The sequence below is a fragment of the Myxocyprinus asiaticus genome, chromosome 23 (genome assembly GCF_019703515.2).
Source record: "Myxocyprinus asiaticus isolate MX2 ecotype Aquarium Trade chromosome 23, UBuf_Myxa_2, whole genome shotgun sequence".
NCBI classification, from domain to species: Eukaryota; Metazoa; Chordata; class Actinopteri; order Cypriniformes; family Catostomidae; genus Myxocyprinus; species Myxocyprinus asiaticus.
This window is the reverse complement of record NC_059366.1, coordinates 34,089,024-34,105,785: the sequence shown is the minus strand read 5'-3', so window position 1 is coordinate 34,105,785 and position 16,762 is coordinate 34,089,024. Positions and strand designations below refer to the sequence as shown.

At 41.7% G+C, this 16,762-nt stretch overlaps 1 protein-coding gene across 2 annotated transcripts in view; it reads left to right on the top strand.

Annotated features, from left to right (window-relative positions):
• The window catches only part of kif16bb (kinesin family member 16Bb), a 78,815-nt gene that overhangs the window by 38,466 nt on the left and 23,587 nt on the right, over positions 1 to 16,762 (top strand). For both annotated transcript variants that reach the window (XM_051651948.1, XM_051651947.1), the window contains exon 18: positions 1,440 to 1,516. In XM_051651948.1, the coding sequence (XP_051507908.1) occupies positions 1,440 to 1,516 (77 nt within the window). The remainder of the gene's footprint in view (positions 1 to 1,439; positions 1,517 to 16,762) is intronic.

Genomic DNA, 16,762 nt, shown 5'->3' with positions numbered 1-16,762 from the left:
ACGAGTCAGATGTAATTGCTATGCAACTTGGCTGTGTGCTCCTTCACATGAGGTATAAAAAGAGCTTTGTTCTTCAAAGAGGCACATATACACCCCCTCAAGCTAAAATTATAAATTCCTCTTGGTATGTTTTCACGTTGCCAGTTTCTTTCTCTCTTACACACTTTTTTTTTTATTTCTATAGAGAGGTAAAGTAATTATTACTTAAAGTAATTCTGATAAGAGCTGAATGTGTCTCTGTTGTTGGTTTGCAAGTGTGCACTTTCACTTTCTCTCTTACTTTCATTTTTCCCTACCCTCTAACACGCTCTCTAAATTTCCCTTCCTCTCTCTGTCTCTCACTGCTGTGGCAGGTAATTAAATATTTCCTGACTGTTAAGTCTCTCGTAAATTTAGACAGCAGCTGTTTCCTCCTATTTGCTCTGAGATTACAGAACTTTCTTTCTGCGTGAACTGTTTTTACGCTCACAAACAACTGTTAACTCGCTCATGGAGCCTACAGCGACACCAGTTATTGCTCTTGCGTGAAACTTTGTTTTTACTCAGACAAACACCTAATTTCCATATTTTACAATGAAACATTGTACCTTGTGCCTCATTTGAATGATTGTACCATTCTTCTTTTGTGCCTAAATAGGATTTTTCTTTAAAGTTCAGCCCAAAATTTGATTTTGATCATTTACTCGCCTCATGTCAAACCCATATTTTTTTTTGTCCTTTTTGAAAGTTTGGTCACTATGAACTTTTGAATGGCAGGAGTTGTGTAAAGATTCTTCAGAAATTTCTTCTTTTATGATCCCGGATAAAAATTACAGCACATACAGGTTTGAAAAGACATAAAGCTGAGTAAATAATGACAGAATTTAAATTTTTGGTGAACTATTCCTTTAAAAGAATGATGATAAAACAAGAGAGCAGCACAGTACATGAGAGCAAGATGAGCTGTTCTGTCTATTTTTGTCTCATTTTCTCAGTTTAAGATGAAACGCTCTCTTCAGTGTCCAAAATTCTCATCAGACAGTCAATAGGGACTCCTGTAAAAGATCAAATCTTTCGTGCTCTAGAATTGGATCTTCTGAGGTATAGATAATTTGTAATTTTATAAATTTTTGTTTTCTCTCTGTCAGAACATTAGTTAAACTTTTATTTGAACAAGGATGGTTCAGTATAAAAGGTTTTTGATTTGCATGCTCATGAGGCATTGCAATGATGTTTACCAGTCTACTTACATTCCACTTTCACATTTCGAGCTGAATGATGGTGATTTGTAGTGTTTTCTAATGGCATGTTTACTTTAATTAGTGTGCTGTAATTGCCGTGTGTTAGAAACAGCTGTCTTTCAGTCATGAGAGATGAGTGGGATTTACTGCAGTATTGTGTGTGTATATGCTCTTACATCTCTCTGTGTGTGTGTGTGTGTGTGTGTGTTTTCTCCACAGTCTGTGCTGTTTGCATCAAATAACTCCACTGGGTTTGATTACTCTGTGCCCTCTCAGAACTCTTTCAGTCATTTCAGGTGAGTAGGTACACTTGCTGTGAGCCAGACTCTGTTGCAACCCCATCTATCCTCCTGATTCATTATGTTATATAATGTTGTAGTCAGCACACTAACTTTATTTTCACTCCACAAGTCATTTTGCAGGACACTTATCTTGGAAAAATTAACTTTTGATGCTTCACTTAAGACTTTTTAAAGACCTAAGCTTGATCTACATGGATCAAATGGACATAGTCACATTTAGGGCACTTCTAGTTGCTTCTAGGACAAAAATTCTCAATTCTCTTGTTATTTACTCACCCTTATTTCATCTCAGAATTGTATGACTAACTTTTTTTTTCGTGGAACACAAGATATTTTGATGGAGATATGATGTGAATATATCCAAAATTGAGACCAAACTTTCAAGCTCCAAAAAGGACACAAAGGCAGCACACAGGTAATTCATAAGGCTCCAGGTTTAATCCATGTCTTCTGAAGCACTCCGATCAGTTTCGGGTGAGAACAGACCAAAATGTAACTCTTTTTTTCACTCCACATCTTTCCATTGCAGTCTCTAGGCACAACAATTAATGTTTTCAAGATCGATTACACTTCCTAGCTCTTGATGTATGCGCAGAGCACTAGGAAGTGTAATCATTATTTAAGTCCTTTTCCCTTCACTTGCACTTTCTCATTCTGTTTTTGGTGATTCACATTCTTCATGCATATCACCCCCTACTGGGCAGGGAGGAGAATTTATGATAAAAAATGACATAAATGTTAATCTGTTTCTCATCCACACCTATCATATCATGTCTGAACACCTGGATTTTACCACTGGAGTCATATGGATTACTTTTATGCTCCCTTTATGTGGATTTTAGAGCTTAACATTTTTGGCACCTTGTATTGTGAGAAACTATAGAACTGAAATATTCTTCTAAAAATCTTTGTTTGTGTTCTGCTGAAGAAAGAGAGTCATACACATCTGGGATGCCAGGAGGGTGAGGAAATCATTTTTGGGTGAACTATCCCTTTAATTCCACAAATTATACTCATGTATTTGTGGCACTCATTTCAGTAAATTTTATTTCCAATCTGTATAATGTTCAGCCTTCTTGTACTGCAATTAGCCTTTTTCAAGCTGGCAGGCACAGTTAAGAGAGAAAAAACCAAGAGGTCGACAGAAGCAGTCTTCTGTTTAGGAGCACAGAGACAGCACAATATGTGACAGACAAGTAAATACAACATAAATATTTCAATAATAAAATACAAAATAGTATATTTGTTAAAATAGTAAATTTGTTATTTTGTTTTGTAAAATTGTATTGCAGTAATATAAGACCAAATATTGCTGATGTAATTGCCAAAAGTAAATGTCAGATGTGTTTGGTACATCAAATGTGAGATAAAACAATTGAAAAGAATGACTTGTATGGGTGCAATACAGTGTTGCAAGGCTATGCCCCATGCTGGTTTGTATTTATGTGTGTGAAAAGTGATTGTAGCTGTGATGTGTTAGTCTTTGAAAGAATTTACACACGTAAAAGAAAGTTTGATGAGAGAAAGAAAGTGGACAGCTATAGAGATTCGGGCTCTTCAGCAGGAGAGTGTGTCGACATCTATGACAACAGAGAAAGCTCCCACTCCCAGCTGGGGAACTGAGTTTTGACACGCTACTGTTTGCAGCTGGATCTGTGAGACGTCATGGATCATCTATGTACCTCATGGCATTTCTCTCTCTCTCTCTCTCACACACATACGCACGCACACACAGTTTATGTGTGGCGCTCTAGACGCCTTCAGCAACGTTCTGTATGCCATTCCCCCTAACTGTTCCTTTTGTATGTGTTTACAAAATGTTTGTTTGTTTGGTCGTCTTTGGCTTTGTTGTTCAAAGCTTTCTATAGATAATGAATTTGTGTGTTTGAAGTGAGCACCGCCAGCCAAGCAGATTGCTAATTTATTTAGTTCTGGCTTTCATTTGATAGACTGTGGATTTGCTTTCTGCAAAAGCATCATAACAGTTCAGTGGGATTTGATGCATGTGTTAAAAGCAGAGAAAAAAAAAGCATTATGCTCTCCAAATTTGCTTTAATTTTCCTTTTTGCATATTTTTGGCCTGACAGAACAAAACATATTTTGGGTCTCGATTTACGTGGATTGCTGTTTTTATGTGTAGTTGTATAGTTTTCCAGTTTCTGTAGGAAAGCATGCAATCGTGAAGCATCAACAGCTTTCCTAACACAACAATAGGAAAATAAACCAAATAGAGAAATCAGACAGAATTAAGCTTTATATCTTTAAAAATGCACTTGCTGTTGAATTATCTAGGAACACGCTAAACACACTATTTGTATCCACAAATTCTATCAAAATACTTCTTGCAGTAACTTCCCCACAGTTAGCTAGTGTTGTTTAAAAAAATAAATAAAAAAAAGCAACCAAACAGCAGGCAAAGTTCATAGTAAGTGTGTGTGAGATGTAGGATATAGGTGCTGATGCAAACACAGCTCAATAGATTCAGTTGGGTTGTGCAGATTTTGTGGTTTTGCATGGTGCTTTCCAAATTGATCTTCCTTGGATGAAACTGTGAACTACGTATCACGTTAGTTCTGAGGTGAAATGTCCACTGTGTGATGCTAATAGCAAGTACAATTTTCTTCAAAAGAGATGATGTTTTTAAAGTTAATGCCCTGTCCAGTTTCTATAAATAAATTTGCCTACACAAGCTTTTCAATTATTTGAAACAAAAACAAAGCACAAACATGTCCTTGTCAAACCACAGTGCCAACAGGCAGCTACCTGCGTTCACTGCATAATTATTTATTTCACTCCAAATCTCTCTGCAGAACAGACAATCCTCGCTGCCCACGTCTCCCCAACAATTCTGTTCTCCATATTCTTTTTCTTTTTTGGTTTTTCACTGCAAAACAGCATATAAACAACTTGGATCGCAAGACCACCATTTTTAGAGGGAAGAACTTAAGTCTCGCACGAGAACTCCTGTCTCACGCATCATCTTACGTCATTTCCTGCATCACTTCTCACGTGCGATTTGTTGTGAAACGTAGTTTGGAGACCAGACAAGAGTTGGGGATTCTTCCTAGTGAAATGTCTTGTAATGTGTGACCCTCTGTCGCCGATCCCTCGTGTAATGTACAAACCACAGCAACTTCAGGATACAGACAGACAGTTGTGTAGTGTGAAAAGAACAGCAATCCGACGACTTTGAAAAAAGTTTTATAGTATGTGGGCGGCATTAACCTAACCGATAGTGTCATAAAAAGCAAATGTGTGATGGAAAAACAGATGAGGCTTTTAAAGTCAAAGGAATATTTCATCCAAAAATGAAAATGATCTTATAATTTACTCACCCTCGATCTTCAGCAGAACACAAATAAAGATTTTAAAAAGAATATTTCAGCTATGTAGGTCCATAAAATGCAAGTGAATGGTGACCAAAACGCTGAAGCTCCAAAAAGTACGTACAGACAGCATGAAAGTAATCCATATGACTCCAGTGGTTTAACTCATGTCTTCTGAAGCGATCTAATCGATTTTGGATGAGAATAGACCAAAATATAACTCTTTTTTTTGTTTTGTTTTTTCACTTTAAATTTTGACATCAGTCTCCTTGGTGATTGATTTAAAGCTATCTAGGGCTTTGCACATGCATCAAGCACTAGAAAAGTGTCATTGAGCTTCAAATCATGACTGTGCCTAGAGATTGCAATGGCAAGATGTATTGTGAAAATGGAGATACATTTTGGTCTGTTCTCACCCAAAACTGATTAGATTGCTTCTGAAGACATTAATTAAAGCACTGGAGTCGTATGAATTACTCTTATGCTGCCTTTATGTGCTTTTTGGAGCTACAGAGGTTTGGTCACCATTTTGATCACTTGCATTGTGAGGACCAGTGTTGCCAGATCTTGAAAGAGAAACAAGCGATCTGGTCTGGAAAAATAAGCCCAAAATAAGCAACTTGCCTCACCAAAACAAGTGAAAATAAGCTACCATAATTTTTTTAGTTAGGGGCAGAATTATGGTCTAAATTTCATTGATCAGCATATAAAGATTAACACTTATAGGATTGACAGAATATAGAATAAGGTATTTCAATAAATGTACCCTTAGTATTTAAACATATCCCCCAAAATTATTAAAGTATTTCACATATACAACTTGCCATCTAAACTCAGTTAATAAATCTCACATGTTTTTCTGGAGGTAATAAAGTCCTGAACGTTATACTGCTTAACAGATATTGGCATAAAACAAAAGGGAGAACACACTCATTGCTTTTTACAGGGTTCCCACTGTCATGAAAAACCTGAAAAAAATATTAAGTCTATAATTAATATAATGAATATTCTAGTGTTTTCTAAATATTTCATGAGTTTGAAAATGCTCATGTGTAGAGTAACTTGCAACTCGTAATGATGCCTCATTTGTCAGTGAATCGATTTTTTGAGTTTGTTATTTTGAATGAGGTAAACATGGAAATTCATAGGTCAAAGGGTGTGGGAACCCTGACTTAGCTGTAATGAACAGAGGTGGGTAGTAACATGCTACATTTACTCTGTTACATTTACTTGTGTAAATTTTTTGATAAAATTTACTTTTAAGAGTAGGTTTAATAGTGGGTACTTTTTACTCTTAAGTACATTTCTAATGAAAATTCCTTACATTACATTACTGGTTTTAAATAATTTTAATAAATATGTAATTTATTGAGAGATTTTTTTAATGGGACTTTAATGAACGGAACTTTACCGCTGCGCTTTGTCACTCGACTCGAGTTCATGACTGCAGCAGCAAGTGCTCAAAACAAACACTTTCATCATGCAGTGCTTTCATTTTACACCGAGACAAGCAGATATTTCAAGATTAGAATTGCAGCTCCAACTTAAGAAAACTTTTTGCGGTGAGTTTTGCCGATTGTGATAACATGAGCTGGTCTGTGTTGTGGTGATTATCATTTTCTGGGTGATTCTGTAACTATGGGCTATGACCTCAGTTCCCTATCTGTCACTCACTCGACGTTGTGTCGATGTAGTGACACTAGGGGTCACTTTTGGGAGCCTGAGACACCTCTGGTCTTTGATAAAAGGCCAATTAAAATTGGCGAGTTGTATTTGCATGCCACTCCCCGGACATACGGGGATAAAAGGAGCTGGTATGCAACCACTCATTCAGATTTTCTCTTCGGAGCCGAACGGTCATGCTCACTGAGCTGAATTCTCACGAATGTTCATTCACCTCTGCTGGATCTGATGGCGCATTTCAGCGGCTTCTCCCCCCTCTGCACTGGTGCAATGCAGAGAATGCCCCTGGGTGCTTCGGCAGAAATAAGAGTATATTTCTCTAAAAGAGCGGCACACACGGAACGTCTTTTTAAAGACGTGTCTTTTTAAAGATGCCTTTCCGATTGTGTGTTATTCCTGGTTGCGCTCGTTATCTCTCGCCTTCTGAGGGTCACGATCACTGTCTTTCGTATCTGGGCACTGCTCATGCGGAGGCAGCGTTCGTGGATGGTCATGTTCTCATTGCGAGGACATGTCCATGGCAACGATGCAGTCGCGGCTCGCCTTCGTAAGAGAGCAAGCCACCCCAGAGGCTCCCCGCCTCTGTCCTTTTACCCACGGGTATAAGGCCAGCATGGCTAGCACTGGGGGCAATTTGGAGACCCCAATTGGACCGCCTCCGCCAGGTATCCCCCCGCAGACCTCCCATTCCCGAGTCTGCCGGCTCGTCTCATGGCGAGTTCGACCTCTTATTCGGAGCCCGCGAAAGTGATGAGCTCTCGAGCGCAGCATCGGAGAGCGGGCTCGTCCAGTCGGACGCGGAAGCCTCAGCTGGGCTCCTCCCTTCGGGGACGGTTGCCCAGTCACAGGCTGACGCGGAGATGACGACATGCTTTCCCGGGCAGCCACGAGCGGCGGCTAGAGTGGAACCCTCTGCTCTTCCCTGAACCCTCGCGGCTCGATGATTGGTTCCTGGGCTCGCGGCGCCGCTCAAAGCCACGCCCCGCCCCCATTCCTTTCTTCCCGGAAGTGCATGAAGAGCTGACAAGGTCGTGGGAGGCACTTTTTACTGCCCGGTCCCGATCTTTTCAGTTCCCCCGCCCTTACTACCCTCGATGGTGGGGCGGCCAAGGGCTATTCGGCAATCCCCCGGTGGATAAAGGCGCTCGCAGTGCACTTATGCCCACAGAGTGCCGCCACCTGGCGTGGGTGCCCAAAGCCCCCATCCAAGGCCTGTAGATTTATGTCGTCTCTGATGGCCTATGGTGCCGCTGGACAAGCCGCCTCCGCCCTGCACGCCATGGCTCTCCTGCAAGTCCGCCAAGGCGCTAAAGGAACTGCACGAGGATAGTTCCGCCCCAGGATTGATGCAGGAACTGCACTCGTCAACCGACCTCGCTCTCTGAGCGGCGGAGGTTACGGCACGGTCTCTCGGGCGGACGATGTCCACATTAGTGGTCCAGGAGCGCCACCTTTGGCTCAACCTGGTCGAGATGGTGAGGCCGACAGGACATGATTCCTTGCTGCCCCCATCTCCCAGGCTGGCCTATTCGGCAACACTGTCAAGGACTTTACCCAGCAGTTCTCGACGGTGGAGCAGTAGACAGAGGCTATCCGGCATATCCTGTCCCGGCGCGGCTCAAGATCCCACACCCCGTCTACTCGTCGCCAAGGGCATCCCCCTGCGGTGACTCCGCCGCAGCCCGCCCCTTCGGCCCGGCCCCAGCATGGAGCCCACTGCAGGAAGCAGACGCCACCCGTCTCGCGGCCGCCCAGAACCCGTGAAAGGCTTCAAAGCGCCCTTGAGATGGGCGACCCAGGGACGACGAAACCCACTGCTCTGGAGCTGGTAAGCAGACCTCTCCATCTTTTTGTTACCTTTGCATTTAATTGTGCTGCATGCCCAAGTGGCTGCAGTACTCAATAGTTCAGCAAGAGTGGTTTCCTTGTTCCCTGGGTCAGGTATCCAGTGTGCACGGCCGTCATCACGACCACCGTCCACCACTCTATTTGGCAGGTCTCCCGCCCCTGAGCGCCCAAATCCGCCCCCGATGTGACAGTCTCCACGGGTCACGAGGACAGGCCTCTTCCTCCCCCATCCCAGGCTGTTCCGGGGGTGGTCACAAGGAGTCAGGTAAGTGCTTCGATGTCCTTAGACTCCGCACGGCCACGATGTGGTGTGGCACCTCGAGCCCCGCCGCGAGGCCCCACCTGCTGGTACGTCCAACGACGTTGTCCCTTTGGTCCCCCTTGCGCGGAACTTGGACAAGTGGCATTCGCTTTCCAATCCGCCGCGATGGCTGGACCGGACCGTCCGACTCGGCTACGTGATTCAGTTCGCCGGGCGTCTGCCCAGGTTCAGCGGTGTCCACTTCACCTTGGTGAAGGACAAAAACGCTGCTACCTTGCGCGGAGATCGCTACCCTCCTACGGAAGGGCACGATAGAACCTGTCCCTCCATTCGAGATGAAGAAGGGGTTTTACAACCCCTACTTCATCGTACCGAAAAAAGGCGGTGGGTCGTGGCCAATCTTGGACCTGTGAGTACTGAACTAGGCTTTACACAGACTCCTGTTCAAGATGCGGACGCAAAAACGCATTCTGGCGAGCGTCCAGCATCAAGATTGGTTCGCAGTGGTAGACCTAAAGGATGTGTACTTCCACGTCTCGATCCTTCCTCGACACAGGCCCTTCCTGCGGTTTGCATTCGAGGGTCAGGCATATCAGTACAAGGTTCTCCCTTTCGGCCTGTCCCTGTCTCCTCACATCTTCACGAAGGTCGCAGAGGCAGCCCTTGCCCCACTAAGGGAGGTGGGCATTCGCATTCTCAGCTATCTCGACGACTGGCTAATCTTAGCTCACTCTCGGGACATGTTGTGCGCACACAGGGACTTGGTGCTCTCACACCTCAGCCGACTAGTGCTTCGGGTCAACCGGGAAAAGAGCAAGCTCCTCCCGGTTCAGAGCATCTCTTTTCTCGGTTTGGAGTTGGACTCAGTCTCTTTGACAGCGCGCCTCACAAACGACCACACCCAGTCGGTGTTGGTCTGTTTGAAGGCGTTCAAACAGAAAACAGCGGTTCCACTGAAACTTTTTCAGAGGCTCCTGGGGCATATGGCATCCTCAGTGGTGGCCATTCCGCTCGGGTTGATGCATATGAGACCGCTGCAGCACTGGCTTCAGACTCGAGTCCCGAGATGGGCATGGCACCGCAGGATACATCGTGTGGTCATCACGCCGGTCTGTCACCGTCTTTTCAGCCCTTGGACCGACCTCTCGTTTCTACGGGCAGGTGTTCCCCTAGAACTGGTCTCCAGGCGTGACAGTTATGGATGAATCTGTCAGTTCCTTGTGCTTATGCCTCCTGTTGGCTGGAGTATGATTTGTGGAGTATTTTCGTGGGACATTGGAATGATTATGTCATCTGCTGCACTCATCAGCTGGCTCACTGAAGATTTGTTTGTCTGACCGAGGAAACTGAACGGCTTTATATCAGCTGGAATTTGTTTTGTGAAGGAACACACCTTCGAGACAGTTCTGTGAATGAGTCTACACGTTCTTTGTGTTTATTCTGCCTATTGGCTGGGGTTTGTTTTACAAAATATTTGATGTTATGTAATTTTGCCTTACAAATTTGTGAGGCAAAATTGAGCAATCCGATGGCAATGTTGTTGTGGGGGCTCTCGTATGAGTACACGGACTCTGAGTTTAAAGGGATTGGCGCCGGTTGGCGCTGTCGTGCGCGGGGTTAATGCGCACGTTTTTCTTTTTTCTGTTTGTTTTGTTTGGGGGGAAGTTCGGGATTTATTGTTGCATTAATGTTGAATTTGGTCTTCATAATTTTGTCTTTGGCACACAGTTTTTTTTTTTCTGTTATATCAAAATTTCAAATGTTAATATGAGTGTACTATCTCTCTCCACATGGAATGTGAATGGGTTGGGGCACCCCATAAAAAGAAGGAAGGTTATTACTTTTCTTAAACGTAAGAAATATGATATAGTGTTTCTTCAAGAAACGCATCTTTCCCCACAGGAAGCTGAAAAATTTGGGAAGATATGGGGTGGACATGTTTTCTTTAGTATTGGCTCAAGTAAGAGCAAGGGAGTCATTATATTGGTAAATAAACATTTACAATTCAAATGTCTCAAACAGTTTAATGATAAATTAGGAAGAGTCATTATTGTTTTAGCAGAAATTCAGGGGCAAAGTCTGATTTTGGCTAATATTTACGCACCTAACGCTGATGATCAGGGCTTTTTTTTATAGATCTTGAAGGGATGTTGCAAGCTGCTGGCACCCCTCATGATATAATTTTGGGAGGAGACTTTAATCTTTTGATGGACTCAGTCCTTGATCATAGTGAAGCAAAAGTGTGTAAGCCCCCTAGAGCAACATTGACGCTTCACAGGATGTGTAAAAATCTTGGTCTTACAGATATTTGGAGACTGAACCCATCTAGTAGAGACTATAATTTTTTTTTCATCAGTCCATAAGATTTGTTCTAGAATAGATTATTTTTTTTTATATCCAAATCCCTCATTTCATCTATTGTTGATTGCTCAATTGGAAACATTTTAGTCTCGGATCACGCCCTGATGAGTTTAGAGGTGTTGCCACATATAGAGAAAAAGAAATCATATAGTTGGCGCCATAATGTATCCGTTTTGCAAAATCCTGATTTCCAACATATGTTAAAGACTGAAATCAATATTTATATGGAGACCAACTGGTCCTCGGTATCCTCTGTGGGCATGGCTTGGGAGGCACTTAAGGCGGTTCTTAGGGGTCGGATCATACAGTATGCCTCATTCATCAAAAAATCCAAAGCACGAGAACTCGTGGAGTTGGAAGGAAATATTAAAAGTGCAGAGGCAGAGCTGAAGCGCCGTATGTCAGCTGATGGCCTCAGAGAATTGACTCGATTGAAATATATATATAATACTATTTTGTTGCAGAAAGTGGAGTTTTGGTTATTCAGGGCAAGGCAGTCATACTTTGAGTAGGGGGACAAAGTAGGGAAGCTTTTGGCTAGATATATAAAGCAGAGAGTCTCTTTCTATCATTCCCTCAGTGAAATCTGCTGGTGGTGAAATTTTTACCTCAGCCATTGATATTAATAATGCCTTTTCAAAAGTTCTATCTTGATCTTTATAGTTCCATGTCTTCGTCTGCTGATGAAGATGTTAAAAACTTTGTGGAACCATTAGATCTTCCTAAACTGAAGACTGAGCAAAAAAACATTCTTGATTCTGAGATAACCTTGGAGGAGCTTGACGAGGTAATAAAGTCCCTACCTACTGGCAAGGCTCCGGGGCCAGATGGTTTTGCCGCAGAATTTTTTTAGATCCTATGCTGCAGAACTGGCTCCACTTTTGTTAGAAGTTTATACTGAATCATTAAAGAATGGAAAGCTTCCTCCATCCATGACACAAGCCCGGATCAGTCTGATTCTTAAAAAGGACAAAGGTCCAAGGGAGTGTAAAGGTTATCATCCAATCTCCCTGATCCAACTAGATGTAAAAAATGTTGTCAAACATTTTGGCTAACCGATTAAGTAAGGTTATGACATCTCTTATACATAGATCAGGTGGGGTTTATTCGGGGCCGCAGCTCTTCTGATAACATCAGGCATCTCATCAATATCATGTGGTCAGTAGCGAATGATCAGTCTCACTTGACACCAAAAAGGCGTTTGATATGGTAGAATGGGATTATCTTTTTAAGATTTTAGAAATGTATGGGTTCGGGAGTACATTTATTGGTTGGATTAAGTTACTTTATAGACACTCTGTAGCAGCGGTACAAACAAATGGATTAATTTCAGATTATTTTACTCTGGATAGGGGCACTCGGCAGGGTTGCCCTCTTTCCCCGTTATTGTTCTGTCTTGCCCTGGAACCATTAGCAGCCGCGATAAGAAAAGAGGAGGATTTTCCAGGGGTGGTTGCGGGAGGTGTGGCGCATAAGCTTCTGCTTTATGCAGATTATGTTTTATTATTTGTCTCTGAACCTACTAGATCTATGCCTTGCCTCCACAGAATTATTAATTCCTTTTCCAAGTTCTCAGGATACAAAATCAATTGGTCTAAATCCGAAGCTTTGGCTCTGACAGCGTACTGTCCAGTAAAGGCTTTCCAGCTGGGCGCCTTCCAGTGGCCCAAACAGGGCATAAAGTATTTGGGGTTTTTTTTTTTTTTCCCAGCAAATTTGTCTGATTTAGTTAGTGTTAATTTTGACCCTTTAATAAAAAGGTTTTCGAGCGATGTGGGCAGGTGGGCTTCATTACATTTATCGATGATTGGGAAAGTTAATGTTATTAAAATGAATTGTATTCCAAAATTTAAATACCTGCTACAATCTCTCCCTGTAGATGTCCCCCTCTCTTATTTCAAGCAATTTGATAGCATAGCAAAGTCCTTCATTTGGAATGGTAAACGTCCCAGCATTTTGATAAGTTACATAGGCCGATAGACAAAGGTGGGCTAGGCCTACCCAAGATTTTGTTTTATTACTATGCGTTCAGTCTCAGACATTTGGCTCATTGGTCACTTCCACCTGAGAGAGCCCCTCCCTGGTTTGTTATTGAACAGGCAGTTCTTGCCCCTATTTCGCCATTACAAAGCATCTCTATCAAACTAATTGGAAAAGTTAAGTCACACCCCATTATTTGCATTTACACACGGTATGGACTAAAGTGTCCAGATTGTTTAAATTGGACACTTATTTAAATGTTGCCTCGAGCATATGGCAGAACCCAAGATTATGTATTGGCAAGTCCCCTTTCTGCTGGCCAGAGTGGATTGTGAGGGGGGTTGCTACACTTGGTGACCTATATGAAAGTGGAGTGTTGAGATCGTTTGAAAACTTGGTCCAACATTTTGGGATCCCCAGACCTCATTTTTATAGGTATTTACAACTGCGCCACCTGCTTTGTACTATTTTTGGGAGTAGCACCCCCCCCCCCCCCCAAGGAGGCAGATGCTTTGGGAGAGGTGATTGCGGCTTTTGGAAAAGGTCATGAGGCATCAGTGTATTACTCCCTGTTACTTCAGAGTCTGGGGGATGGAGCCTTAACTTCTCTCAAGAGAGTTTGGGAGAAAGATTTCAACTTGGCATTGGAGGAAGGAGTGTGGGCTAAGATTCTAAAAAAACGTTAAGTCTGCATCTAGAGATGCAAGGATGCATCTTATACAATTCAAAATTTTGCATATAGATTTTACAGGCTGCTCTGGAAAAAGACAGTGTGGTTGTTTCAAGGAGCACAATACGACAATACTTGAACAAAAATGAGCTGCATTGTCGAGTTGCCAGAAAGAAGCCAATGCCACAAAAAAGCCCAGTTACAATATGCCCGACAACACCTTGACACGCCTCACAGCTTCTGGCACACTGTCATTTGGGGTGACAAGACCAAAATAGAGCTTTATGGTCACAGCCATAAGCACTATGTTTGGAGAGGGGTCAACAAGTATTGTGCTCCTTGAAACAACCACACCGTCTTTTTCCAGAGCAGCCTGAATTTCTCTTGAGGTTACCTGTGGGTTTTTCTTTGTATCCTGAACAATTCTTATGGCAGTTGTGGCTGAAATATTTCTTGGTCTACCTGACCTTGGCTTGGTATCAAGAGATCCCCTAATTTTCCACTTCTTAATAAGTGATTGAACAGTACTGACTGGCATTTTCAAGGCTTTGGATATCTTTTTATATCCTTTTCCATCTTTATGAAGTTCCATTACCTTGTTACACAGGTCTTTTGACTGACTAGCCTGCTCAGTGCATCCACGTGAGAGCTAACAAACTCATTGACTATTTATACACAGGCACTAATTGCAATTTAAAAAGCCACAGGTGTGGGAAATTAACCTTTAATTGCCATTTAAACCTGTGTGTGTCGCCTTGTGTGTCTGTAACAAGGCCAAACATTCAAGGGTATGTAAACTTTTGATCAGGGCCATTTGGGTGATTTCTGTTATCATTATGATTTAAAAAGGAGCCAAACAACTATGTGATAATAAATGGCTTCATATGATCACTATCCTTAAATAAAAGACTTAAATCCATAAATTTTTTTGCGTGATCAGTCATATTTTCAAAATCAATGCCAAAATTTCACAATTTCTGCCAGGGTATGCAAACTTTTGGGCACAACTGTATATGTTTTGCATTTCATTGTTATTGTATGATTTAATAATAAAAAATAAAAAAGAATGTGAAATGTCAGAATAATAGTAGAGAGAATAATTTATTTCAGCTTTTATTTCTTTCATCACATTCCCAGTGGGTCAGAAGTTTACATGCACTTTGTTAGTATTTGGTAGCATTGCCTTTGAATTGTTTAACTTGGGTCAAACGTTTTGGGTAGCCTTCCACAAGCTTCTCAGAATAAGTTGCTGGTATTTTGGCCCATTCTTCCAGACAAAACTGGTGTAACTGAGTCAGGTTTGTAGGCCTCCTTGCTCGCACATGCTTTTATCAAATCAATACCGAATCACTTTATTGTCACACAGCCATATACACAAGTGCAATGGTGTGTGAAATTCTTGGGTGCAGTTCCGATCAACATAGCAGTCGTGACAGTGATAAGACAGTACCAATTTACAATAACATCAGATTAACACAGCACAATTTAAACATCTGATATACACATAATTACACTCAACAATATACAAATAATAACATACATTGTACAGTATACAATACGCACTATATAGATACACATTATTCAATAAAAATAAAAAATAAAAATATATAAAAAAAGTATATATAGTAGTATATATAGAATGTACAGTATTGTACTGTATTGACATTCAGGCTGTCGGTTGATAGTCAGTCGTTAAGAGAGAATATAATATAATAATAATATAATTAATGACTGTCTGGTGTGAGATATAAGAGTAAGAGTAATAAAGTGCAGTGCTGATGTATTTTGATCGTGGGAGATTTAGTTCTGCCCACACCTTTTCTATTGGATTGAGGTCAGGGCTTTGTGATAGCCACTCCAATACCTTGACTTTGTTCTCCTTAAGCCATTTTGCCACAACTTTGGAGGTGTGCTTGGGGTCATTGTCCATTTGGAAGACCCATTTGCGACTGAGCTTTAACTTCCTGGCTGATGTCTTGAGATGTTGCTTCAATATATCAACATTTTCCTTCCTCATGATGCCATCTATTTTGTGAAGTTCACCAGTCCCTCCCTCAGCAAAGCACCCCCACAAAATGATTCCATGCTTAACAGTTGGGATGGTGTTCTTCGGCTTGTAAGCCTCATCCTTTTTCCTCCAAACATAACAATGGTCATTATGGCCAAACAGTTCAATTTTTTAACATTTCTCTAAAAAGTAAGATCTTTGTCCCCATGTGCATTTGCAAACTGTAGTATGGCTTTTTTGTGGTGGTTTTGGAGCAGTGGCTTCTTGCTGAGCAGCCTTTAAGGTTATGTCGATATAGGACTCATTTTACTGTGGATATAGATACTTGTCTACCTGTTTCCTCCAGCATCTTCACAATGTTCTTTGTTGTTGTTCTGGGATTGATTTGCACTTTTCGCACCAAACTACATTCATCTCTAGGAGACAGAATGTGTCTCCTTCCTGAGCAGAATGATGGCTGTGTGGTCCCATGGTGTTTATACTTGCATACTATTGTTTGTACAGATGAACGTGGCACCTTCAGGCATTTGGAAATTGCTCCCAAGGATGAACCAGACTTGTGGAGGTCCACAATTTATTTCTGAGGTCTTGGCTGACTTCTTTTGATTTTCCCATGATGTCAAGCAAAGAGGCACTGAGTTTGAAGGTAGGCCTTAAAATGCATCCACAGGTACACCTCCAATTTAGTACACCTCCTATCATAAGATAATTGGCTAATTGTCTAAAGGCTTGACCTAATTTTCTGGAATTTTCCAAGCTGCTTAAAGGCACAGTTAACTTAGTGTATGTAAACTTCTGACCCACTGGAATTGTGATATAGTCAATTAAAAGTGAAACAATCTGTCTGTAAACAATTGTTGGAAAAAGATTGCTCATGTCATGCACAAAGTAGATTTCCTAAACAACTTGTCAAAACTATTGTTTACTAATATTTAATCTGTGGAGTGTTTAAAAAAATGAGTTTTAATGACTTCATCCTAAGTGTATGTAAACTTCTACTGTATATCTTTTCCTACAGTATTAATCCATGTAAACATCCACGTTAAGTGTTAATGTCTTTTGCTCTGTTTGCGTGCGGGTGTGACTACTGGAGCGCATTTCT